Source organism: Oncorhynchus nerka, linkage group LG6 (genome assembly GCF_034236695.1).
Source record: "Oncorhynchus nerka isolate Pitt River linkage group LG6, Oner_Uvic_2.0, whole genome shotgun sequence".
NCBI lineage: Eukaryota > Metazoa > Chordata > Actinopteri > Salmoniformes > Salmonidae > Oncorhynchus > Oncorhynchus nerka.
This window is the reverse complement of record NC_088401.1, coordinates 50,231,005-50,258,466: the sequence shown is the minus strand read 5'-3', so window position 1 is coordinate 50,258,466 and position 27,462 is coordinate 50,231,005. Positions and strand designations below refer to the sequence as shown.

Below are 27,462 nucleotides of genomic sequence, written 5' to 3'. Positions count from 1 at the left end.
GTTCTATGGTGCATTACCTCAGCAAAATGCACCACGCTGTATGTATGCTTGCTGTGGCAGGCTGAAAGACCAACATGTCATGTTGCTTTAAAACTGATGAGCAGACCAGTGTGGAAGTGTCCTTACATTTAACAAATACTATGTACTGTAGAGATGTACTTTTTCCTTGTGTATCTTGGCTTTGTGGTTTCATGTATTGCACTGTTTTAATGTCTTCTGTGAGTAATTTAGAATCAATCTAGGCAAGATACTGTAAATGCAAACACTGACAGCCTTGCAAGAGAGAATATAAACCATTTAAAACCACTGTGTTTAAAATGGTCTGTGTGACATATCTTGGAGTAAAACAAACATATTAAACAACTTGAATACTTGTCTGTTCCGTTTTTTTTAGTAAAAAAACTGTATTCTCCATGTATCATAGATTGTAGATGTTATTATATGTAACAAACACACCTAAAGGGATAAGAAATGAGAAACCACTTTCTTACATGCATTTCCAATCATAAAATCCCAGAGGTTGCTTTATTTTCACTTGAGAAACAGAGACCATCATCCTTCCAACTATCCTCCCATCCCATCACTCATCACCCTTCCTCCTCTCCACCGCCTTCACCCTTCCTTCCAGGATGCTCAGGCGGTCTTCCATGTGGATTGTCTTTTCTGATCCGTTGCTGGCAAGCCCCAGAAGAGCACACCCGAGCACCAGGCCTGCCAACCGGACAGCTGTGGTGTCTGAACCAGCCTTGACGTCGCTGACGATCAGGCCGAAGAGCCACAGCGCTGTGCCCGCCTTCAGCATCCAGAACACCCTCCTCACCACGCCCACCAATAGGCGCAGGACAATGGACAGCACCCAGTAGCCAATCAGAGCCAGCAGAGCCCATTGACCTACCGATGCCACGCCCTCTGGTGTGAAGTGAGGGAACGGCAGCTGGACTGAGAGATGGAGAGAGAGAGGACACGTGTTTAAATATTGCCGGGGGTAATTAAATTATTTTGTCTATCTTTACTCTTGAACTTGAGTGAATTCGAAGAGCAATCTCTTTGAAAACCAATAGCCTGTGTGCGGTTTAGATCCTATTAGAGAGATCAAATCACAGACACAAGAGGAAGAATTCAAACCCACACTTCCCAGTTCCCATATTACAGAGAGGAAATGCAAGTTCTTCTCAGATACAGCTTTGACGGACTAAACGTGAGCATTTAATGTGTGCAAGTGAGAGCGATACATGATGATTTTAGCTCGCTAAACCCAAAGTAGATGTGATGTAGAAAGGATGAACCTACACACACACATGCGGTCACCCACCATCAACCCCTGTGACCCTGAGGATCTCTGTGACGTAAACCGCGATGACATTCAGGCCGCTGGCAGCTCCTTCAGCCAGAAACCGGATCAACATCTCAAAGAACTAAGAGGAGGGGAGGGTGAGAAGAATTTTGACATGGCTTACAGTACAGCTTACATATTTGTACTGTAAGGGGAGAATTAAAACGGTTACTCCGGTGAAATAAATATTCTAGTCCTATTCTAGAGTAGAGGGCCATACTTTCACTTTAAAGTGGCCAACGAAGTCAGCCCACTTTTCCCCTGCCTGTATAGCTTACTTTATGTACAGTAAAATGTATTTCTTACCATGATCCTGTAGTGAGTGATAGAGCAGCACAACTGACAGTGACAAGTAATACCAATTAGAACGACCACAGCTGTTGCTACAAGGTCAGCTGTCAATCAGTATAAAACAGGTGGCGTCTGCAGGTGTGGGTCACTGATTCAATCGTCCCACTCAACACTGACCTAGATCTTTTTTACGAGTGGCAGGCATGTTTGATTCCTACAATACAGGTCGTCTTTGATCATGCCGTTAGTTAGTTTAGTTAAACCCAATGGCCAGTCGGTCACCATAAAAGTGCAATCCACTTGTACTGAGCGAAATGATTGAGTCCCTATGCTCAAATGGCGTTCCCAGCTGGCATCATGGGGGTGTTGTTGATGATGTGTGTGTGTGGTGTGTGAGATCGAAGCTGTCCTGTTATTTAAAAAATAAAAAAAAAGAGCTGAAGGCTGGACTGATAACAACACCCCACCCCACCCACCCACCCCCACGGCTTAGCTGAGGTCAAGGGTAGTCATAGTAGGACAGCCTGACTCCGCTGCACCTGTTGCTACCCTACACAAGCAGCACTGTTTAGTGTGTCAGAGCAGGCCAGAGACAACTGTCCATCTCGGTCACCTTGTAATGTGTCCGTATGGAACATTTAAAAAGGCCATCTGAAAATCTAAAACATGGGCATGAATGTGGCTATGTACAGTTACACAAACCATACCCACAATTGGCATAAAATGAAAGAGTGATGCAGTCATTTGCCTATCTGTATAACACACATGCTGTATGAAGTGACTGACATGTGCCCTGCAAACAGAGCTATAAGGAGCTTTGTTTTGGGCCTATTATCAGAGGAGAGGTTAGTTAGATGAGGAACCTGGTGGTTTCTTACCATGGCCATGGTATAGACGTTCTCTTGACCAAGTACTGACTCTAGATACAACAGCACACTCTGGGGTAGGGCACACAGAGTAGTGGCAGCAAGGGAGAGGGTGCATGGATATAAGCATACATGAAATTAGGGCAGAGTAGAGGGGAGATTAGAGGAGAGATTATCGGGTAGTGGGGCAAGGGAAGAGAGGGAGATATGGGTCAGAGAAGAAAAGGAGATGGGGAGGGGAAGTGAGTGGAGGAGGTGAGGAAGCAAGGAATACAGTAAGATTGGAGAAATAATTTTAGTTGACAGAAAACCACAATTAAGCAATGCTTTTAAATTTAGCAAATGTCACCCTTAAAAGGAAGATAGTTAGAATAGATAAATTAAGTATAGTTAATTGATTAATGAATAGAATAACACAGGAAACAGGGGTGTAATCATTAGTCCAAACGAGAGTTTTTATTACACAAATTCTGGTAGGTCCCTACCCGTCTCGTACCGTTAAGAAAAGAAACGGCGTAATAAATACACCCCGGGATTAAGTGCTGGTTAAATTTACTCAAATAGTCTACTATTAGGTAGCATACATTTTATGTCATATTTTCCTATCCTCCTTACCTCAACAGTCGATTCGATTACATTGGTTCCCACCACGGACTCCACGTATTTGTGGACATCTTTGCAGGTCCCCGTGACCAGGGACCGGAGGCTGACTGATGCCTGGGCCGCTTGAGGGCTATCCTCCGAAGGTATGGCCTGCACGACGCATCGCGCTGCCAAGCCAAGCATCAAAACAAGCGTGGATAATAAAACGGGTATTGAGGATGAATCTGCACGGTTGTAGGAAGTCATGTTGGGAAATCAAAATGTACGCTCATTCAAGTGATAATAGAAGAGGCAATTATATTTAAAAAACGGTTTCTTGAGGATCTGCGCCTTGATCTATAGAGCCCAGATCGATGTGCAAATGTTTCAAACGGCGTATTAAAAAGCAGGTTTAAAAATGGCTTCTGTTGTCAGTCAGTCATTCAAACAAAGCGACCGAGCTGTAGCTAGTTAGACCTATTATTGACTTGCTCTGCAGGGGTAATACAATATTGCAAACTTCTTGAGAAAACATAATTAGCTGGGCCCTATAGTCTAGTAGGCTACTCGTTGGTTGTAAGATCAAACATGCACGTTATTAAATCACTTCATATCAGCTCAGCGGTTATTTTTTTTTTAAATGATAAACTTTGGCAATGTTACCACAAACCAGGGCACCGTTCAAGGACATGTAATATTAACACAATGCCTATATTTGGTATTGAACTGGTTAAGAATAGAATGACGTTAATTTCTGGAAATGTATCCTTTCCCTGCGGTGGATACAGTATATTTTAAGGTCAAGGTTATTCATTTACTTTACAAGTTTATTTTTCGGTTTGCGCAACAAAACAAAAAAAGCTACGTTTTTGCAGGCGCGATGACGTTGTCTTGACCATGCGCGGGTCCTCAATTTTTCGTTTTGGGCTTCAGTACTCCACACGGATGTTGGTATATATTCCTTTGTTCCAGGGTTTGCATCAAGTTCAACACCACGATGGATTGTCTTGCATAAAAGCTTGTTTTTATAGGTATACTACGCCGTAGATGCTGCTGCCCTATAGGCGCTCCTTTCCGTCAAGCGATGCTGGCTTCTGGTTTAGTACAATGCGACAGCTCTTCCTTCAAACCGGTCTGGGAGACAAGGAGGGGAGGGGAGGGGCGTTTTGGTGCCTTCAGAAACTATTCACACCCCTAGATTTTTCCCACATTTTGTTACAGCCCGAATTTAAAATGGATTACATTTTGATTTTAGTGTCACCCCATAATGTTAAATTGGAATAATGCTTTTCGATTTTTTTTTCAAATTAATTAAAAATAAGCTTAAATGTCTTGAGTCAAATTTATTCAACCTCGTTATGACAAGCCTAATACTCTGTTCAGGAGTAAAAATGTGGTTAACAAATCACAAGTTGCATGGACTTATTTTGTATACAAATAAGTGGTTAACATTAATGTTTAACCCCATCTCTTACAATTATCTGTAAGGTCCCTCAATCTTGCAGTGAATTTCAAGCACGGATTCAACCACAGACCAGGGAGGTTTTTCAATGCCTCAAATGGCACTGATTGGTAGATGTGTACAAATAAAAAAGCATACGCTGAATATCCCTTTAAGTGTGGTGTTTATTAATTAGGCTTTGGATGGTGTATCAATACAACCAGTCTACAAAGATACAGGCGTCCTTCCTAACTCAGTTGCCGGAGAGAAAGGAAACTGCTCAGGGATTTCACCATGAGGCTAATCTCTCGTGGACAGATTCACATGTAAACGGCAAGTGAAGTGACAACTTTGCAAGAATTTGGGGTAACTGAGATTACCATAAGGCCAATGATGATTTTAAAACAGTTTGAGTTTAATAGTTGTGATATGAGAAAACTGAGGATGGTTCAACAACATATAAGCTTACTCCACAATACTAACCTAGATGGAATCCTGTACTGAATAAAAATGTTCCAAAACATGCATCCTGTTTCTTACAACACACTTAAGTAACACTACAAAAATGTAGCCAAGAAATGCACTTTTTGTCCTGAATACAAAGCACATCACTGAGTACCATGTCTTATTTTCAAGCATAGGGGTGGCTGCATCATGTTATGGGTATGCTTGTCTTTGGCAAGGACTAAGGAGTTTTTTTTGGGGTGGATGAAAATAAACAAAATACAGCTAAGCACTAGCACTTGACTATGCATGGCAAGACAAACAGCTGTAATCGCTGCCAAAGGTGTTTCTAATGTATTGTCTCAGGGGGTGAATACTTATCTAATCAAGATATATTAGTTTAATATTTCATAAATCTTTCATAAAAGTCTGAATTTTTCTCCCACTTTCACATTTCAGAGTATTTGGTGTAGATTGTTCCAACAAAAATGACAATTATATCAATTATAATCCCACTTTGTAACAACAAAATGTGGAAAAAGTTAAGGGGTGTGATTACTTTCAGAAGGCACTGTATAATAAGAAAGGTTTTGAGATTTGCACACTGGAATTTGTGGTCTCAACACATGTTAAAGGTTAAAACAGAAATATGATTTTGATGATAATGAATAGGCTATGTAGCTTATAAAATGCACAAACTAGACTGATAAAGAACTAATCGCAAGACAAGTATCTCGTTTTGATGGCAGTTTAATAACTTGTGGAGCAGCAACATTACACATTAGCATCAATTCATGGTATTTGTAGCCCGTCAGTGTGTCCCCGAAGAGGCAGCTTTCAATTTTTTATTTTTTAAAATACATGCATACAAATGCAAGGAAAACATTGACTGGTCACACAAGGGTGCATGCTGATCAAGGGACTCACCGTTGATTTTCTAACCATCTAAGCAAACGGTTAGTCTGTTTTTCTTTCTCCCTCACACACACACACACGTGTAAGCAGACATGCCGACGGACAGACACCACACCAGTCTAAAACTAGAGCCAGAGGGGCCCCCAGAAGGTTATCTGGTGTTTAGTTCCATGGGGCTCGTAGGAGTACTGAGGAGAGAGAAGCTGAAAATATCAGTTATTATAAAAAGGTTATTAGGGTCTTCAGTGCATCACTGCAGCCCTTCAGGACTAGAATTCAGTGAAAGGTCTGTAATGATCTAGTCCATCCAAAAAAAAGGGAGAGGGCGATAGTATTTTTTATTTTATAAACACCAATAGCTACAGTCAACTATGGAAAAGCTTCAAGTCAAACCCTTCAAGTCAAACCTCACTTTTCCCCCACAAAAGGCCATATGTACTATAACCCTAGTATTGAGCCACAGGCACAGTGTCTCCTAAAGGCTTTCCTTCCAGCTAGCCAGCCAGCCAGGCAGAGCACAGCCAGCAAATATAACCATGATCATGATCTCTAGAAGACAATGTAATGTAGGACCAGTCCAGAAACAACCCTAAGCAGCCCCCCAGCAACATGGCGGAAATTCCACCTAGCCAATCAGAGCGCAAGGTGTCCATATTTATTACATGTCCAGCCGATATTCACAGATTTCCACACATGTCCAGTCTCATACGCTAGTAGCGGGGGTGATAAAAGACAGTTTTGTTCGGCTGGAGAGAAAGCCTGTGTGGACACTGCTGACCTCCAGGCACTACTATCCTACCCCCTACGCTCCCTGCATTTAGGCCCCCCCCCCCCTCTCTATTCGATGTAGATGCGGTGGAAGTCGTTGGCGCCAAAGGCGGCGTTGCACTTGGGGCACTTCCTCTGGCGCGTGTCGTAGCGTGTCTTGACGCACTCGAAGCAGAAGACGTGGAAACACTTGGTCAAGACGGCGTCCTTTACCCGGGAGTTACAGCACGGGCAGGTCAGACGAGCCTGGGGGAGGGAGAAAGAGATGGGGAGGGAGAAAGAGAAGGGGAAAGAGAAATGGAGGCCAGAAAGATAAAGAGAGCAATGAGAGAGAACAGGTGAGTTAGGGCTGAAATACACCACATTATTTTTTGCTGGGTCTACGGGCTCTACACATCAGAAAACATCTCACATTTAACGACTCAGTCAAGCCAAATCCTAGTTAACTAGTAATCTGTAAAGGCGCCGCCGCGGCAGTACGGTTGGACAATTGGGACAGAATTGGCTGTATTTGCCGGACAGGTTAACACATGTGTAGTAAGGAAAACATCATGGCAACGAAGGAAAATGCTGCGTTCCTTTATGTACATTGTTATCAGGGGTCTAGTGCGCGACGCTCCTCCACTTCTCAGAATGGTGCTCGTTTATAAAAAGGTTTGATTTTTTCCAAATCAATGTCTCGCAAGATCTCTTAATGATTCATTAGTATGCTATGCTCTAACGTTAGACCCAAAAACACCACGTAATTAGGCTACTTACGACATTTTATTTGTATGATTGTGATGAAATGGTAAAAAAATAAAACATCACATGCGGCCAGAGCTCAACAGCGCGTGCCACTAGCCTTAATATGCTTTGATTTTAAAAAAAATATAGAAGTGGAAGTGTAGCTTCTTAACTCCCTCTGCTCTAAAATCCGATTAAACAGTAGTTAGGTTACTTAGCCTACATAATTCAAGAAGATTAAGATTACAAATGCATATTCCCATGAAACTGATTGGGATCTAATGGTTGGCATGCAGATGCTGCATGGACGCTTCATCCATAAAACGTGAAGACGACAATATGGATTGTCGATTTTACAAAAAGAGCTTGAGAAAAGAACAGACTTAAATGCAACTTGTAACATAGCCCGGCAGACCAGCTAACTCGTACGTGTGTGTGTGTGTGTATACAGTGCCTTCGGAAAGTATTCAGAATCCTTGACTTTTCTCACATTTTGTTACATTACAGCCTTATTCTAAAATGTATTAAATAGTTTTTCCCCCTCAATCTACACACAATACTGCATAACTACAAAGAAAAACAGATTTTTTTGTGTGTGTGCAAATTTAGCTAAAAACACTGAAATATTACATTTACATAAATATTAAGACCCTTCACTCAGTACATTGTTGAAGCACCTTTGGCAGGGATAACAGCCTCGAGTCTTCTTGGGTATGACACTACAAGCTTGGCACACGCTCCAGCAGGTATATCTCTCTAGTCACCCCCAAAACCAATTCTTTCTTTGGCTGCCTCTCCTTCCAGTTCTCTGCTGCCAATGACTGGAACGAACTACAAAAATCTCTTAAATTGGAAACACTTATCTCCCTCACTAGCTTTAAGCACCAACTGTCAGAGCATCTTACAGATTACTGCACCTGTACATAGCCCACCTATAATTTAGCCCAAACAACTACCTCTTTCCCAACTGTATTTAATTTATTTATTTATTTTGCTCCTTTGCACCCCATTATTTTTATTTCTACTTTGCACATTCTTCCATTGCAAAACTACCATTCCAGTGTTTTACTTGCTATATTGTATTTACTTTGCCACCATGGCCTTTTTGCCTTTACCTCCCTTCTCACCTAATTTGCTCACATTGTATATAGACTTGTTTTTTTTACTGTATTGACTGTATGTTTGTTTTACTCCATGTGTAACTCTGTGTCGTTGTATGTGTCGAACTGCTTTGCTTTATCTTGGCCAGGTCGCAATTGTAAATGAGAACTTGTTCTCAACTTGCTTACCTGGTTAAATAAAGGTGAAATAAAATAAAAATAAATAAAAACCTGTATTTGGGGAGTTCATACCATTCTTCTCTGCAGATCCTCTCAAGCTCTGTCAGGTTGGATGGGGAGCGTCGCTGAACATCTATTTTCAGGTCTCTCCAGAGATGTTCAATCAGGTTCAAGTCCGGACTCTGGCTGGGCCACCCAAGGACATTCAGAGACTTGTCCCGAAGCCACTCCTGAGCGGTCTTGGCTGTGTGCTTAGGATCGGTGTCCTGTTGGAAGGTAAAACCTTCGCCCCAGTCTGAGGTCCTGAGTGCTCTGGAGCCAGTTTTCATCAAGGATCTCTCTGTACATTGCTCATTTTATCTTTGCCTCGATCCTGACTAGTCTCCCAGTCCCTGCTGCTGAAAAACATCCCCACAACATGATGCTGCCACCACGCTTCACCATAGGGATGGTGTCAAGTTTCCTCCAGATGTAATGCATGGCATTCAGGCCAAAGAGTTCAATCTTGGTCAGACCAGAGAATCTTGTTTCTAAAGGTCTGTTTTTAGGTGCCTTTTGGCAAACTCCAAGCGGGCTGTCATGTGCCTTTTACTGAGAAGTGGCTTCCATCTGGCCACTCTACCATAAAGGCCTGATTGGTGGAGTGCTGCAGAGATTGGGTATTTTGTGTAGATTGCTGTGGAATGTTTTACTTAATCCATTTTAGAATAAGGCTGTAACGTAACAAAATGTGGAATAAGGCAAGGGGTCTGAATACTTTCCCGAAGGCACCGTACGTGTGTGTGTGAGAGTGATGAACTTGTGGGGTAGGTGAAGAGAAACTTTATACTTCTGAGAGGCTCTTTGGCTGACGTTGGGACATGCCTGCTTTGAGCACTCCTCACACTTGGCGATAATGGAAGATGAGGCCAAATATATTTAACATTTTCGAGAAAGTGTGGCAGGCATCAACTGCAAATCGGGTATGAGTTTCACTTTACGGGCTGTAGTGTTAAGTTTTACTTCGGGTTTGCTTCGATTTGCTTCCATATTTGGAAAAATGCGTTGAGAGCTGATCGGGACATGTAGATCAGGCTAAAACCGTGCAGTGTTCGCCCAGTTTAACTTTATAGTGGCACTTTTAAAGACCCGTATTACACCTGGTGTAAAAAGCGTGTTCATCCAGACTACCTTGTAATCGTTGATTTCCTCATTGAGGATGTCATCGCCGTTGCGGACGGTCTCTGCGGGTTTCTTGGCCTTCTCGATCTTTCTCCGCAGTTTGGAGATGTCCTCCTAAAACACAGCAGGGGAAAGAAGAAAATAGTTCAGCAGGGTGCTCCAATCAGTAAATAAACTGAATTGTTATTTTGTTCAAGTGGATTTGAATTGTCTGTGTGTGTGTGTGTGGTTACACATGCACATGGACAGTTACCAAAATGTGGCATGTGTTTGTGGCCTGACCTGTGCGCGGCGTGCATTGAAGGACTGCTTCTCTTTGGAGATGCTGTTCTCAATGACCTCCTCCCTGACGGTGCCCAGTCTCTGCTGCACCTGGTCCAGCTGACTACGCACCTCCTCCGACAGCACCGTTGACTCCTGGGTCTGGAGGGGGAGTGCAAAAAGCAGATACAATGCACGTTGCCATTTTTCCAAGGAAGTTTGTGTTCTTTGTGTACTTATCTATACTCGTTGTGTGTGTGTCCATGGTGTGTGCGCTCGTGTCATTTTCCACAGGTGTGTTTTTGCTACCTTGCGTTTGTTCATGTCCAGAGCTTGTGTCCTCAGAGCCAGCTCTCTCTCTGCAGTACCAATTGTGCCCTGGAGGAGGCGCTCCTTCTCCTCCAGCTTCCTCACCACCTGCAGCTGGGCATCCACCTGAGTAAGATAGATAGAGAGATGGAGAGAGAGCGATAGAGAAATAATGAGAGATGGCCAGACATAGGCTCCATTGTTTGCTAGTGTCAAGCTACGGTCTTTCCCTAACACAAAAGTCAGCCTGAACTGTGCACCTGCCATTTAGACGTTCAAGTCCCTTTCCTGCACTGTTCCAATCACCTGCTCTCACCTGCGTTTTGAGCGTGAGCAGCTGGTCGGCGAGCTCCTCCTTCTCTTCCTTGAGCAGCTTGTGGATCTGGTTGGACTTGATGCGTTCCGACATCAGCTTGAAGTTGGCGTCGTCCTTCTCCCTGAGCTGCTGCATCAGCCGGATGTTCTGCTCCTGCATGTCCTCAAAGGCCTGGCCCGTCACGTCCATCTCACTCAGCAACGCATCCTCCTCCTGGGGAGAAGGGGGAGAGACAGGGGGGAGGGAGAGGGGAAGGAGAGAGAGGGTAGGAAGAGCGAGGGGAGGGTAGCAGAGGGGTGGAAGGATATAGGGAGGTATAGAGAGGGTAGTGGAGGGGTGGAGAAGAAGAGCGATGGAGGGGTGGTAAAAGAGGGAGTGAAGTAGGTTGACAGAAAAGTAGGTTGAAGAATGGATCGATGGAAGGAGGGAGGAGCAAAGAGGGGGGGAAATGACGGTGAGAGAAATTAGTCAAAAGTATGATGCTCAAATTCACACAAAGACATGCACACACACATACACACAACCCGCACACACACAACCCAGACACACACCTGCTTGGCCAGGGAGAGCTTCTTGTTGAGGATGTTGATTTGTTCCTCGACAGAGCAGATCTTCCGGAGTGCCTCCTCATCAGCCATCTTCTTCCCCTCCCTCCTCTCCCTCTCCTCCAGATCCCTTAGACGCTGCTTCAGCTCCTCTGCCTGACAGTGAATACAAAGCCGTTATCGCAGTCAATAAATCGCTTCCCTATGAGCAAAATACACTGCTCAAAAAAATTAAGGGTACACTTAAACAACACAATGTAACTCCAAGTCAATCACACTTCTGTGAAATCAAACTGTCCACTTAGGAAGCAACACTGATTGACAATACATTTCACATGCTGTTGTGCAAATGGAATAGACAACAGGTGGAAATTATAGGCAATTAGCAAGACTCCCCCAATAAAGGAGTGGTTCTGCAGGTGAAAACCACAGACCACTTCTCAGTTCCAACGCTTCCTGGCTGATGTTTTGGTCACTTTTGAATGCTGGTGGTGCTTTCACTCTAGTGGTAGCATGAGACGGAGTCTATAACCCACACAAGTGGCTCAGGTAGTGCAGCTCATCCAGGATGGAACATCAATGCGAGCTGTGGCAAGAAGGTTTGCTGTGTCCAGAGCATGGAGGCCCTACCAGGAGACAGGCCAGTACATCAGGAGACGTGGAGGAGGCCAACAACCCAGCAGCAGAACTGCTACCTCCGCCTTTGTGCAAGGAGGAGCAGGAGGAGCACTGCCAGAGCCCTGCAAAATGACCTCCAGCAGGCCACAAATGTGCATGTGTCTGCTCAAACGGTCAGCAACAGACTCCATGAGGGTGGTATGAGGGCCCGACGTCCACAGGTGGGGGTTGTGCTTACAGCCCAACACCGTGCAGGACGTTTGGCATTTGCCAGAGAAACCCAAGATTGGCAAATTTGCCACTGGCGCCCTGTGCTCTTCACAGATGAAAGCAGGTTCACACTGAGCACGTGACAGACGTGACAGAGTCTGGAGATGCCATGGAGAACGTTCTGCTGCCTGCAACATCCTTCAGCATGACCGGTTTGGCGATGGGTCAGTCATGGTGTAGCATTTCTTTGGGGGGGGCCGCACAGCCTTCCATGTGCTCGCCAGAGGTAGCCTGACTGCCATTAGGTACCAAGATGAGATCCTCAGACCCCTTGTGAGACCATATGCTGGTGCGGTTGGCCCTGGGTTCCTCCTAATGCAAGACAATGCTAGACCTCATGTGGCTGGAGTGTGTCAGCAGTTCCTGCAAGAGAAAGGCATTGATGCTATGGACTGGCCCGCCCGTTCCCCAGACCTGAATCCAAGTGAGCACATCTGGGACATCATGTCTTGCTCCATCCACCAACACCACGTTGCACCACAGACTGTCCAGGAGTTGGCGGATGCTTTAGTCCAGGTCTGGGAGGAGATCCCTCAGGAGACCATCTGCCACCTCATCAGGAGCATGCCCAGGCATTGTAGGGAGGTCATACAGGCACGTGGAGGCCACACACACTACTGAGCCTCATTTTGACTTGTTTTAAGGAAATTACATCAAAGTTGGATCAGCCTGTAGTGTGGTTTTCCACTTTAATTTTGTGTGCGACTCTAAATCCAGACCTCCATGGGTTGATAAATTTGATTTCCATTGATAATTTGTGTGATTTTGTTGTCAGCACATTCAACTATGTAAAGAAAAAAGTATTTAATAAGAATATTTCATTCATTCAGATCTAGGATGTGTTATTTTAGTCTTCCCTTAATTTTTTTGAGCAGGGTCTTTTTGGTTGAAAATATGTATTTTTGGTAGAAAAGACAGTGAAAATATGGCTTTCCAACATCTTGTGCTCACTGGGTATTATCACTCAATAGTAGCTCAATATGCAGAGCACATAGTGGTTACATCACTGTTATACCATCAATCAATTACTTCCACTCAAAACTAACCATCCAATACACAGAGTATTACCATCATCACTAACCAATCAATTAAACCCATAAACAGCACACAATGCTTGCTGGCGAAGTAGCGTCAGTAGCATCAGCCAAGTGTGTACCTCTGACTTGGCCTTCTTCTCAGCAGCCATGAGCTGGACTTTGTCCCTCTGCTCTTTGGGCGCGGAACGGTACATATCCAGCAGTAGCTTCATCTCCCTCTGAGACTCCTGGGCTTTCCTACAGGGACATAGACTTCGTCAGCCACTACTACCGTTCTCCTCATTATCACCCCAATTATTAATCACCAATCATGACTGTCACCACAATCAAACTTACTTTAGCTCCGCCCGGACAATTTTCAGTTGCTCCACCTCCTTCCTCTTCGGTCCTCCAATCACAAACGTGCGCTCTGGAGCAACCTCATCCAATTGGTTGCTGGTCCCAGCCTTCTCCTTCTCCTCGGTCCCACCCCCTCCACGGGTTGGCCTCTCTCTCTCCCTCTCGCGTTCCTTTTCCTTCTCTTTCTTCACCTCTTTTTCTTTCTCCTCCTCTTTGATTTCTCCCTCTGTTTCTGTCCCAGGCTCTGTCTTCACTGAGGTACCTACAGAGAGAGAGAGAGAGGGAGAGAGAGGATGAATATCAGTTAATAAGGAGTTAACAAAGAGTTAATTAATGATTAACACTTAATAACACGTACTAGTGCTGGTGGGCGTGGCTGAACCATTGTCAGACTCCATCTTGATGGTGACATCAGCAGAGGCAGCGGGCGTCAGGGGGGAGGTGGTCTCTTCCTTCAGGTCCAGCTCCGTACTGGATTGTGATTGAAGGATAGCACTGCCCTTCGTAGTACGAGCCTATGAGAGGAGGGAATCGCACAGATGAATCTTTATGGTCTTCACTCCCTTCTCTTCTTCCCTCCCTGCATGCCTCTTACACCCTCGCGCTCTCCATCTCCCTCTTGCCCTCTTTCTCTCGCTCTCTCCCCCCCTTCCTTACCTGGCTGAGGTCAGTCTGTGCCTCTCTGAGTGTCAGTTTGTATTTCACAACCTCTCCCTTCATATGCTGGTTGTGTGTCTGCAGGGTGCTGATCAGGTGACGCATCTCCCTGTTGATAGGACCTGAGAGAGGGATAGAGAGAGAAAAGGAAAAAGTGATTACGTTTTCGAGGAGTATCTCAAAACTGTGCCTAAACACTGGCCGGTGAGCGTGAGGCCAAATGTATTTTCATTTGTGGTGAAGACGCTGACCTGCTTGTTCGTTGGCAGCGAGGGTCTGTTCAAATTCGATCCGGAGCATCTCATACTCCTTCCTGACCTGGGCTAGAGTGTCCTCTAGCTGGAACACCTCAGTACGCACCTTCCTCTGGAGAGACACCTCGTCATTCTGGAACACAGACGAGAGGCGGTTACACACACAGCCCTGTCGTTGTTGAATAAAGAGGCTAAACTCACCCACATCCCTCTCGATTAAAAATATGTTAAAAGTCAAGACACGCACGCTTACAGGCACTAACACATGCACACAAACACACCTCCATGTGTTCTAGCTGTCGGAGGCGTGCCGTCCTGGTGGTGTTGAGGCGTGTGCGCGTCTCGTCCAGCTGAGACTTGAGGCCCACAGACTCGTTGTAGAGGACAGAGAACTGGGACTGGAGACAGCGGTACTCTGAGCTCTCCCTCACCACCCCCTCAGCACGACTCAACAACTCCACCTGACAGAGAGAGGCAGAGAAAGAAGGAGAGAAAGGGAGACAAGAGAAAAATGAAATGGAGTGAGAGAGAGATGAAGAGATACAGACAGCATGAGAGAGGGAGAGAAGTGAGAGGGATTGAAAAGAGAGGGAGAGAAGTGAGAGAGACAGATCAAAGAGATGGAGAGAAGTGAGAAAGAGACAGATCAAAGAGAGGGATAGAAGTGAGAGACATAAAAGAGAGGGAGAGAGGTGAGAGAGAGGAGACACATATTGGTAGTGAGCAAAGCAACAGAGAAAGCAGTAAAAAACTCCATCTATCTATTTACCTTCATTTGACTGGTTTGGATGGCTGAATAAGGACGTGGGACCTCAGCTAATCCAATGGCTGGGTTGGGGGAGAGAGCCATAGGATTCTGGCGGCCCAGGCCCTGGGTCAGGCTCTGCAGGCTCACCTTCATGTTGTTGTTCTCCTGGTTAAACGTCTGCAGGTCCTGCTGCCGCCGCTGCAGCTCGCTCAGACGGTTCTCCGCCAGCTCCCTGTTCTCCTCCAACTCACTGTTCATCTCCTCAAACTGACAGGGAGAGAGGAAAAGAGAGGGGTGACGAGGGAGGGGGCAGAGAAAGGGGAAAGGAGAGGAAGGAGAATGAAAGAGTTATAACTCCAGGTCCGTGCAGTTTCTGACAAGTACAAATGGCAGAAAAAAATAGGATATTTTTGTACCTTTCTCTTGTTGATGGTAATGGTTCCACACACACTGCTGGCCTCCCCACACACCTTGTAGCCTTTACTGTTTACCTGAGAGGAATTACACAGTGGCCATGGAATAAACACTTTTACATTCACATAAATATAGTTCTGTGGTATATGAACACATTGACACAGAAATACTTCATTACAAAATGGTAGACCACCGTAGATGTCAAACACACATTACTGCAAAGAGAGAGAGACTCAGTCTGACGTGGACTCACAAAAACATACAGCCGCAGTCTTACCCTCTCCAGGATTTCTCCCAGGTGTGTGTTGAGGCGGTTCTCTCTGCGTCGGATCTTCTCCATGTCCCACTGGAGCTCCTCGATGAGGCCCTGCAGCTCACTGACCCGCGTGTCTGCCCTCGCCACTGCCCTGCCCAGAGAACGAGACTACAGATGGACAGGGACACAGAATCACTGTTAATATGACCGCGGTGGTGATCCATTAGTAATGTACATAGTGTAGAGGGAGATAAATAAAACAGACGTGCCAGGATGCAAGACATCAAATCACCTCGCTAGTCATGTGACTGTGCTTCTGCTGAAGGTCCTCAGTCAGCTGACGCAGCCGGTCATTCTCACTGGACAGGAGGGTGTTGAGCTGGGCGGCGACCTGCCACACGGAGCCCTCTGGAAGTGCAAGACTCGATGTCATGACATTACTACTACTCCTGACTTTACTCACACAACAAGGAACTGCCTCAAGGAACTCATTCACTCACTCAAGGAATTCCTTCACCCACAACAAGGAACTGACTCACTCCCTCAAGGAACTGACTCACTCCCTCAAGGAACTGACTCACTCCCTCAAGGAACTGACTCACTCCCTCAAGGAACTGACTCACTCCCTCAAGGAACTGACTCACTCCCTCAAGGAACTGACTCACTCCCTCAAGGAACTGACTCACTGAGAATACTACCTTCTGCCCAAACCGACAAAAGACACTCAACACCCTTGTTGCTCTCACCATCCCGAAAACCCTACCCTCCACACCTACCCACAATCCTCACTGCTTACACTCCTTCACATCTCATTCCCTCACTCCTCTAACCCCGACCGCACATCAGTCTTCAACCCTCTCCCCCCTCCATGCCTCCCTTTCCCCCCAGCTCCTCTCTCCCCTGTCACCTGCTCCAGAGTCCTGGTCCTTCTTTAGCTGCTCCACGGTGGTCTTCAGGCTGTCGTAGATCTCCACCACGCGGTTGGCCTGCTTCTGGCTGGACTCCACCCTCTCTTGCAGCTCTGCCTCCATCTCCTCACTGCTGCTGCTGGCCAGTGTCGCCAGGAAAGATGTGGTCGTCTCCCCCTGGTGGCCTGGAGGACAACCACAAGGTGAAGACAGGAGTTAATACTACTCTGAACAAGAGGTCTCCGTGGGACTGATTTCTCCATCCTGTTCCCGCCCGCTCCTGCTGACTTCTTGTCCAACTCCCTCCTGCTTCTGCAAGAACTGGTCCTGAACCCGACCGCAGTCCCACAGTGTTGTTTTAGGTGTAAGTGATGAAGGTCAGGCAAGATCCACCCAAAATGTAAATAATATTGCCTAAATTAATATTGCCTAAGAAATCGGGTTTAAAGACCAGCGATTCTCACGTGGCCCATTATATTAGACTATGGGTATTATTGGGCTATATCAGCCAATAGGCTAGACATAGTTTGAAAGAGCAGAGTTGAGGCAAAATAGAATAGCATAGCGGAGACTTTCACTTGACTTGAGATATGTTTTGGATAACTTTTAGGGTTGAGACGATTTGCAGGCAGAGTAAAATAAATGTGTTATTAATATTTATTCCTAGTCAATGTCAGAGCCTAAATTATAGCAGGGCTCCAGACTGACCATTTAGTCACATTTTGTGTCCCTTTAACTTGGCTGTGCGAGTTAAATGTTTGATTTTCCCGCACTGGTGCGAGCTGCACGACCTGGTCGCCTCAATCAAAACAACCTATTTTTTGGGGCAGATAAAAACATGAACACGTTAAAACAGTAAAGTGCCCTATCCTCATGATTCCCGAAATAAAAGTGTCCGCCCTGCCGCTGTGCCTACCTGTTCTGCTGGGGCCGGCTGCTGTAATGAGCGAGCCTCTCACACTCTCTCTCCTCCCTTGTGATTGTATATCATTTCAAAATGCAGGTATGATATTTATTTTGCAAGGATTGTTATTGAGTTCAAAGCACACTGTTTTACAATGAAAATATCTGATACTACATGATTCCATATGTTATTTCATAGTTTTGATGTCTTCACTATTATTCTACAATGTATAATTCAGTAACAATAAAGAAAAACCCTTGAATGAGTATGTATGTCCAAACTTTTGACTGGTACTGTTAATATAAAAATAGCCTAATTGTCAACCCAATCACTGGATTAGGTTGCATATCAAAATATTTAGAATCATGCATTCCTGCTTGGACATGTTAGATGTAACAACTTCATTATTGAATACCATCTCAGCAGTCTATTACACTTCTGAAAGAAAAACTTCGGGATTTTGGCAACGAAGCCCTATATCTACTTCCCCATAGTCAAACTAACTTGTGGATACCATTTTTATGTCTGTGTCCACTATGAAGGAAGTTAGAGGTAGTTCTGCATACCAATGCTAACTAGCATTAGCGCAATGACTAGAAGTCCATGGGCATCTGCTAGCATGAGAAGTATCCCTTTAATAAAATATTGTAAACTACTGTATAAGATAAGATGATGACTCAAATTGATTCTATTGTGTGACACTGCTAAAACAATTTTTTTCTTTCTCGGTGCCACCAAATTATGAGCTGGTGCGACCAACTGAAAAAGTTACTGCCACCAGGGAAAAATGTTAGTCTTGTGTAGCCCTGTATAATAGCCTATCATATTTAGGAAGTTAATGTCCATGGAAAGACAACTGCACCGTGCTTTGCCGCCCATGCATATAGCCTACAGGCTATTTAATTGAGAAAATACATATTAGCTATACATGATACATATTAAAATACATATTAAATACATGATCTCGCATGCTCAACAAAAGAGAGGAGAGGTAGGCTACTGAACTCAAAGGATGAGCCTATGTGAGCCTATGTGATTAGTGGGACAAATAGGTGCTTTTAACAGCAGGGATGCAAACTGTCGAGGGCGCAAACACAAGTCAATTGCAAGAAAATGTGCTTATTTTCAGAGTGGGGTTGTCACTATACCAACATTTTACTAACGATGTGATACCAGGTCAAGTATCAATATAGCGTTTTCAATACGTTCTGCACAAAAACCTGTCCCTGATATTCACACCACTACAAACCATTGAATTTAACTTCACACTGCTTACTGCTCAATAGAATAGGCTACTGCAAAAAATTGCAGATTTTCTCATATCCAAAGGCCTACCTGTGATTTAGCAGGAGGAATGCATTAAGGAATAGAAATGCATAATGATCTGCATTTTCCTTGTGGTAGTAAGGAGGAAAACACACTATGAAACCATCTTTAGCATACTCTTCAGACAACTATATCTCTCTCTCACACTCTCACTCTCACTCTCACTCTCTCACTCTCACTGACAAAATGGGGACAGTGACATGGCTTCTGGAATTATATCAAATGTACGCCAATGCTGGTAGAAAGGGGAGAAGATATAGCTCTGGTAATACGGTGCATAACCTTTGAGTGGTTTGGGCTAGAGACATGCGGTTTTCAGCAATGTAAAGGCACAAGCATGACTGTCACTGCACTCTGTTTCTCCTCTATGGTAGTGGCACTCAGAGGCTGCGTGAAAGTGAAGCCTAGTCAGACTGGCTCTTGTTCTTACAGGCAAAGTTAAAAGATACAATGCATCCACTTTGCTTGCGCTGCGAGACGCTCCAATAACTAAACAAATGTAACAACAGAAGCCTCATCACTATCTGCACACCGTAGATGGACATCACTGCTGAATTACATTTTAAAACTGGTTGAGAGAAGCAGCTGAGTAGGCTAATGTAGGGCTAATGCTAATGACTGGTTGAGAGAAGCAGCTGAGTAGGCTAATGTAGGGCTAATGCTAATGACTGGTTGAGAGAAGCAGCTGAGTAGGCTAATGTAGGGATAATGCTAATGACTGGTTGAGAGAAGCAGCTGAGTAGGCTAATGTAGGGATAATGCTAATGACTGGTTAGGGAAGTGGCTGGCTAATATCAGCTGTCACACGTGATATTGGATGAAGCACTCATTCTGGTATACTCATTGTAGAACAAGTAGGGTGGCATTCTGTGCTCAGTCAATCATTTTCAACATGAGAAATATACCCCCCCACCAATAATGTTTTACGTTTTTCTTCAGATCTACACGATTCACGTGGATTACTTATTTTGAAATCAACACGGCGATATTCACCGAAAAGTAATGAGTTTGCATCCCTGTAATAGGCATACAACAGATAACAGCTCTCTACTTTGTGTTCCGGAGTTCCAAATTGAGCAGCTGCTGAAAAATGAGCTCCTGTATATATTGAGATTTAAATGTTTTTTTAGAGTGAAGTACATCGAAAAAATCAAGAGAAAACTGCAAGACTCAATAGAAGACAAAACAAGGAACAAACCAAAAAGACAGGCTTTTGAAGAAGTAACTATTTTTCATAAAATTGTACAGTTATCTTAGCTAGCTGAATTGCTAGCTGAATTGTTTACTTGTTGCTAAGCAGTTGCTAGGGACTCTCCTGGAAGAAGCTAGCTAGCTTACAAAGAATAACAACAAAAAATATCTAGTTAACAGAAGAAAGGAAGACAAAATTAGGACAGAAGAAAAAGGAAAAGAAAAAGGACAACAAAGTGAAACCTCTAAAGAAAAAGAGACCATAATACAAGAAACAGCACTATAGAGAGATAGAACAACAACAACGCAGCCACTGCCAGCTAGCCTACTTCAGCAGTACTGTATCATTTGAATTATTTTAGTCAATAAGATTCCTGCTACGTAAGCTTAACTTTCTGAACATTCGAGACGTGTAGTCCACTTGTCATTCCAATCTCCTTTGCATTAGCGTAGCCTCTTCTGTAGCCTGTCAACTATGTGTCTGTCTATCCCTGTTCTCTCCTCTCTGCACAGACCATACAAACGCTCCACACCGCGTGGCCGCGGCCACTCTAATCTGGTGGTCCCAGCGCGCACGACCCACGTGGAGTTCCAGGTCTCCGGTAGCCTCTGGAACTGCCGATCTGCGGCCAACAAGGCAGAGTTCATCTCAGCCTATGCCTCCCTCCAGTCCCTCGACTTCTTGGCACTGACGGAAACATGGATCACCACAGATAACACTGCTACTCCTACTGCTCTCTCTTCGTCCGCCCACGTGTTCTCGCACACCCCGAGAGCTTCTGGTCAGCGGGGTGGTGGCACCGGGATCCTCATCTCTCCCAAGTGGTCATTCTCTCTTTCTCCCCTTACCCATCTGTCTATCGCCTCCTTTGAATTCCATGCTGTCACAGTTACTAGCCCTTTCAAGCTTAACATCCTTATCATTTATTGCCCTCCAGGTTCCCTCGGAGAGTTCATCAATGAGCTTGATGCCTTGATAAGCTCCTTTCCTGAGGACGGCTCACCTCTCACAGTTCTGGGCGACTTTAACCTCCCCACGTCTACCTTTGACTCATTCCTCTCTGCCTCCTTCTTTCCACTCCTCTCCTCTTTTGACCTCACCCTCTCACCTTCCCCCTCTACTCACAAGGCAGGCAATACGCTCGACCTCATCTTTACTAGATGCTGTTCTTCCACTAACCTCACTGCAACTCCCCTCCAAGTCTCCGACCACTACCTTGTATCCTTTTCCCTCTCGCTCTCATCCAACACTTCCCACACTGCCCCTACTCGGATGGTATCGCGCCGTCCCAATCTTCGCTCTCTCTCCCCGCTACTCTCTCCTCTTCCATCCTATCATCTCTTCCCTCTGCTCAAACCTTCTCCAACCTATCTCCTGATTCTGCCTCCTCAACCCTCCTCTCCTCCCTTTCTGCATCCCTTGATTCTCTATGTCCCCTATCCTCCAGGCCGGCTCGGTCCTCCCCTCCTGCTCCATGGCTCGACGACTCATTGCGAGCTCACAGAACAGGGCTCCGGGCAGCCGAGCGGAAATGGAGGAAAACTCGCCTCCCTGCGGACCTGGCATCCTTTCACTCCCTCCTCTCTACATTTTCCTCTTCTGTCTCTGCTGCTAAAGCCACTTTCTACCACTCTAAAGTCCAAGCATCTGCCTCTAACCCTAGGAAGCTCTTTGCCACCTTCTCCTCCCTCCTGAATCCTCCCCCTCCTCCCTCTCTGCAGATGACTTCGTCAACCATTTTGAAAAGAAGGTCGACGACATCCGATCCTCGTTTGCTAAGTCAAACGACACCGCTGGTTCTGCTCACACTGCCCTACCCTGTGCTCTGACCTCTTTCTCCCCTCTCTCTCCAGATGAAATCTTGCGTCTTGTGACGGCCGGCCGCCCAACAACCTGCCCGCTTGACCCTATTCCCTCCTCTTTTCTCCAGACCATTTCCGGAGACCTTCTCCCTTACCTCACCTCGCTCATCAACTCATCCCTGACCGCTGGCTACGTCCCTTCTGTCTTCAAGAGAGCGAGAGTTGCACCCCTTCTGAAAAAACCTACACTCGATCCCTCCGATGTCAACAACTACAGACCAGTATCCCTTCTTTCTTTTCTCTCCAAAACTCTTGAACGTGCCGTCCTTGGCCAGCTCTCCCGCTATCTCTCTCAGAATGACCTTCTTGATCCAAATCAGTCAGGTTTCAAGACTAGTCATTCAACTGAGACTGCTCTTCTCTGTATCACGGAGGCCCTCCGCACTGCTAAAGCTAACTCTCTCCTCTGCTCTCATCCTTCTAGACCTATCGGCTGCCTTCGATACTGTGAACCATCAGATCCTCCTCTCCACCCTCTCCGAGTTGGGCATCTCCGGCGCGGCCCACGCTTGGATTGCGTCCTACCTGACAGGTCGCTCCTACCAGGTGGCGTGGCGAGAATCTGTCTCCTCACCACGCGCTCTCACCACTGGCGTCCCCCAGGGCTCTGTTCTAGGCCCTCTCCTATTCTCGCTATACACCAAGTCACTTGGCTCTGTCATAACCTCACATGGTCTCTCCTATCATTGCTATGCAGACGACACACAATTAATCTTCTCCTTTCCCCTTCTGATGACCAGGTGGCGAATCGCATCTCTGCATGTCTGGCAGACATATCAGTGTGGATGACTGATCACCACCTCAAGCTGAACCTCGGCAAGACGGAGCTGCTCTTCCTCCCGGGAAGGACTGCCCGTTCCATGATCTCGCCATCACGGTTGACAACTCCATTGTGTCCTCCTCCCAGAGCGCTAAGAACCTTGGCGTGATCCTGGACAACACCCTGTCGTTCTCAACTAACATCAAGGCGGTGGCCCGTTCTTGTAGGTTCATGCTCTACAACATCCGCAGAGTACGACCCTGCCTCACACAGGAAGCAGCGCAGGTCCTAATCCAGGCACTTGTCATCTCCCGTCTGGATTACTGCAACTCGCTGTTGGCTGGGCTCCCTGCCTGTGCCATTAAACCCTACAACTCATCCAGAACGCCGCAGCCCGTCTGGTGTTCAACCTTCCCAAGTTCTCTCACGTCACCCCGCTCCTCCGCTCTCTCCACTGGCTTCCAGTTGAAGCTCGCATCCGCTACAAGACCATGGTGCTTGCCTACGGAGCTGTGAGGGGAACGGCACCTCAGTACCTCCAGGCTCTGATCAGGCCCTACACCCAAACAAGGGCACTGCGTTCATCCACCTCTGGCCTGCTCGCCTCCCTACCACTGAGGAAGTACAGTTCCCGCGCAGCCCAGTCAAAACTGTTCGCTGCTCTGGCCCCCCAATGGTGGAACAAACTCCCTCACGACGCCAGGACAGCGGAGTCAATCACCACCTTCCGGAGACACCTGAAACCCCACCTCTTTCAGGAATACCTAGGATAGGATAAAGTAATCCTTCTCACCCCCTCCCCCCTTAAAAGATTTAGATGCACTATTGTAAAGTGGCTGTTCCACTGGATGTCTTAAGGTGAACGCACCAATTTGTAAGTCGCTCTGGATAAGAGCGTCTGCTAAATGACTTAAATGTAAATGTACTCTGAACCAAAAGGGCTTAATTTAATCAATTAAGTACATTGTACTCTTCTGCTCTACCTCTTGTGTTAGGTACCCGGTCACAAACTCATCAGAGTACCTACCCTCTTCCTCGGTCTCTTGCTCGTGACCAAACTCATGTCCTCTCCTCTTAGTGTTCTCCTCTCTCCATCCCTCCTTTCTACATCTCTACATATCTTTCTCTCTCCCGCTGTACCTCGGTCTTTGGCTCTCTCCTGGTTGGAGTCGCCGTCGGGTTCTGGGGTGTCAGGCTTGAGGCTCCGCCCCTCTCCAGCCGGGGTTTCCACAGACTCGCTCCCTGACTCATCGTAGCGCCTTCCAATCAGGCACACATTGTCGTCAAACTAAGAGAAAGGGGAGAGAGAGGGAGGTAGATGGTATTAAGAACACAGATAATAGTTTTACTTGCAAATGTTGACCCATGTGCAATGTTTTAATTGCATATTGTTCATTATTTGACTAGTTACCTGATTCCAGTATCTGTTCAGAATCAGTAGGCTTGCGTCATCAGTAGCTTGACGAGTCTCCAGTCTCTCGATTCTCTCTCTCAGCTCATCCTCAATCACCTGCAAAGCATCGATCCGCTTGTTGAGTATTATAGACGTATGGGATGAAAAGAGGGATTGTGTTTGTATGTGTGAGATAGTGAGTAAGTGAGACAGACCGACTATATATACCTGTCTCTGATCGAGGGATTCTCCCAACTTCCTGTTCTTCACCTGGAGAGCTTTGACATCCTGTTCTTCCTGAGCACAAGAGAAAGAGACCAATCAAATGATGGAAACAACACGATCAATGACACGGCTGATGAGTCATAACAACTATTAGATGTAAAGACAGACATACTGACAAACAGACACAGTAGGAGAAATACAGGCTAGGCACTTTTCAGCTCTCTCACCGAGTTGGAAACCCCCCCGAGTTTGATGACTGTTTCCACAGCAGTGCTCCCTCCTGCAGTAGAGCTGACCCCTGGACCCCCATCCTCTCCTCCCTCTCGCTCCCTCCGTTTCTCGGGGGGCGCACTGGAGGATGAAGAGGGGATGTTGGAGTCACACATACGCTTCTGTCCCGACATCCTCACACCACTGCAGTAGATAAAGGGAGAGATTATATATTAGTACATTAACATCCTGGCTTGAATCAGCGAAATGGCGTTGCCACGAGCAGCACCACAGATATTGCAACGAGGAGATGCAGGACGTTCTAATAGTCACGCACGGTATCTGCGCATGGGTTCGCTTGAAGTTGTTAAGAGCGTGGTAACAAAGGCAGTCCGCTATGAAGATAGGCTAAAACTGCTTCTCCAATAGAAATCCCCGATCACACTTGTAGGCGATGGGTTTATACACATCATTGGCTTCAACGCTCTTAGTTATTATGGACATTTACCCGCTATGCTGCTTACTATTTGCACCAACGTCATATCGCGGAGTCTACCTTCCAATATTAGTTTCGGAAACCCCACATAGCTACATAACGCCGTTATTAACTGTACATTCGCTAGCTAGTCATTAGCTTGCTATATAATTTCAAAAGAACAGACATTTGTTTTAATTCATGCCAAAGCCATTTCGGCTATTTGGCCATGTTCAATTAACCCGTTTAGCTAGATAATTGGCTAATTCACAAATACTTTGTAACTTAGATTGCAGTAACGTTTAGCTAATGTTAGCCAGCTAGTACGCTAGCTAATTCAAATAGCCACACGCTATAAAATAGCCTTTCTGGGCAGAAACTTTACTGGGGCACTTTCAATCAATACATTTGATCTGTTATTTCATGTATATTCAGTGGCTTGATTTAAACTCCTTACCAATTTTGATAAAATAGTGTTATTTACAGATTCTGTCTGTGAATGTTGATGTTCCGCCTGTCTTCCAGAAACGGAAGTAGCCACTGACACTGAAAGCCGAACCAGAAAAAATCTTTGGCTGAACCTCTCATAATTTCAAAGGACGCCACCACGTGGTGGGATCAATTAAATGCTAATCATGCAGACTAATCAAATCAAATCACATTTTATTGGTCGCATACACATGATTAGCAGATGTTATTGCGAGTGTAGCGAAATGCTTATGCTTCCAGATCCGACAGTACAGCAGTATCTAACAGGTAATATCTAACAATTCCACAACAAAACCTAATATTTAACAAATTCCACAGCAAAACCTAATACACACAATCTAGTAAAGGAATGGGATGAGAAAAAATACAAATAAAATATATGGATGAGCAGTGACAGAGCATCTAAGCTGCAATAGACAGTGTAGTGTAGACTAGACTAGACCACAGACTGCAACTGGAGAACTAGAGAGAGATCATATTGCTACCAGGAATGTGACCAGGTCAGTGAGGGCAGCTGAAGACAGTCTTGGTTTTATGGGGATGGAGAAGTGGCTCTCTCATTCTAACACACGCACACACCTCTCACAAGTGAATGAGAGTCTGATGGGAATGTACTCTGACCGTGAGTGTTTGTAAGACCATTGTTCAGGGGTTCATGGTCCATTTTGTGTAAGCTTGATTTGCAAGAGGTTGTGCATTAGCGTCCCACCCTGCCTACCTCATACCCAGGGTTCAAATATGTTTGTCTGATGCAGTCATTCACACAACCCCTGCTGTGTAGCAGAGCACCCCTTCCCAATGTCATTAACACACCACGTTGTTGTTTTGGCCTGTTATCTCGATCAATCTGAGCATTTCTTTCATTAATGGTATCTGTAGTGGAACAGGGATTTACAGTGCCTTCAGAAAGTATTCATACTCCATTTTGTTGTGTTATAGCATGAATTCAAAAGACCCCATACCCCACACAATACCCCATAATGGCAAAGTGAAAACATGTTTTTAGAAATGTCAAATTGATTGATAATGAAATATAGAAATATCTCATTTCGATAAGTATTCACAACACCTTGGTCAATACATGTTAGAATCACTTTTGGCAGCGATTACAGCTGTGAGTCTTTCTGGCTAAGTCTCTTTCTGGATTGTACAATATTTGCCCATTACATTTTTTTAATTCTTCAAGCTCTTGTGAAATTGTTTGTTGATCATTGCTATTCAACCATTTTCAGGTCTTGCCATAGATTGTCAATCAGATTTAAGTCAAACCTGAAACTGGCCACTCAGGAACCTTCACTGTTTTCTTGGTAAGCAACCTCAGTGTAGATTTGGCATTGTGTTTTAGGTTATGGTCTTGCTGAAAGGTGAATTAATCTCCCAGTGTCTGGTGGAAAGCAGACAACCAGTTTTTTTCTGGTATTTTGCCTGTGCTTAGCTCCATTATGTTTATTTTTTATCCTGAAAAACACCCCAGTCCTTAACGATTACAAGCATACCCATAACACGATGCAACCACCCCTATGCTTGAAAATATATAGAGTGGTACTCAGTAATGTATTGGATTGGATTTGTCCCAAACATAACAGTTTGTATTCAGGACAAAAAGTAAATTGCTTTGTCACATTTTTTTGCAGTATTACTTTAGTGCCTAGTTGCAAACAGGATGCAATTTTTGGAATATTTGTACTCTGTACACACATCCTTTTTTTCACGCAGCCAATTTGGTTAGGATAGGGGAGTAACTACAATGTTTTTGATCCATCCTCAGTTTTGTCCTATCACAGCCATTCAACTCTGTAACTGTTTTAAAGTCACCATCGGCCTCATGGGCAAGTCCCTGGGCGGTTTCCTTCCTCTCCGGCAACAAAGTCACCATCTGCCTCATGG

General features: G+C 45.3%; 2 protein-coding genes across 6 annotated transcripts; both read right to left on the bottom strand.

Moving 5' to 3' along the window:
* Positions 1-496: 496 nt before the first annotated feature.
* Positions 497-4,221, bottom strand: LOC115130548 (uncharacterized). 2 transcript variants are annotated; one of them, XM_029661805.2, is made up of 4 exons: positions 3,106-4,221; positions 2,503-2,562; positions 1,313-1,415; positions 497-939 (listed from the first exon to the last, which is right to left on the bottom strand). In XM_029661805.2, exons 1-4 carry the CDS (start codon positions 3,337-3,339, stop codon positions 581-583), a joined length of 756 nt encoding a protein of 251 aa, XP_029517665.1. In that variant the 5' UTR covers positions 3,340-4,221; the 3' UTR covers positions 497-580. The 2 variants fall into 2 exon arrangements, with proteins under 2 accessions (XP_029517665.1, XP_029517666.1); XM_029661806.2 differs by lacking the exon at positions 2,503-2,562.
* Positions 4,222-5,691: 1,470 nt separating this feature from the next.
* On the bottom strand, positions 5,692-25,648 carry LOC115130547 (E3 ubiquitin-protein ligase BRE1A-like). Of its 4 annotated transcripts, none has more exons than XM_029661800.2 (22): positions 25,544-25,648; positions 24,629-24,815; positions 24,405-24,473; positions 24,195-24,293; positions 23,924-24,071; positions 16,739-16,924; positions 16,124-16,239; positions 15,853-15,999; positions 15,578-15,652; positions 15,183-15,428; positions 14,695-14,874; positions 14,411-14,546; positions 14,160-14,281; positions 13,861-14,017; positions 13,500-13,764; positions 13,283-13,400; positions 11,245-11,394; positions 10,694-10,906; positions 10,378-10,503; positions 10,090-10,230; positions 9,817-9,921; positions 5,692-6,886 (listed from the first exon to the last, which is right to left on the bottom strand). In XM_029661800.2, exons 2-22 carry the CDS (start codon positions 24,803-24,805, stop codon positions 6,710-6,712), a joined length of 3,153 nt encoding a protein of 1,050 aa, XP_029517660.1. In that variant the 5' UTR covers positions 24,806-24,815; positions 25,544-25,648; the 3' UTR covers positions 5,692-6,709. The 4 variants fall into 4 exon arrangements, with proteins under 4 accessions (XP_029517660.1, XP_029517663.1, XP_029517664.1 ...); XM_029661803.2 differs by having other exon boundaries at positions 10,694-10,903; XM_029661804.2 differs by having other exon boundaries at positions 15,309-15,428.
* Positions 25,649-27,462: the final 1,814 nt, after the last annotated feature.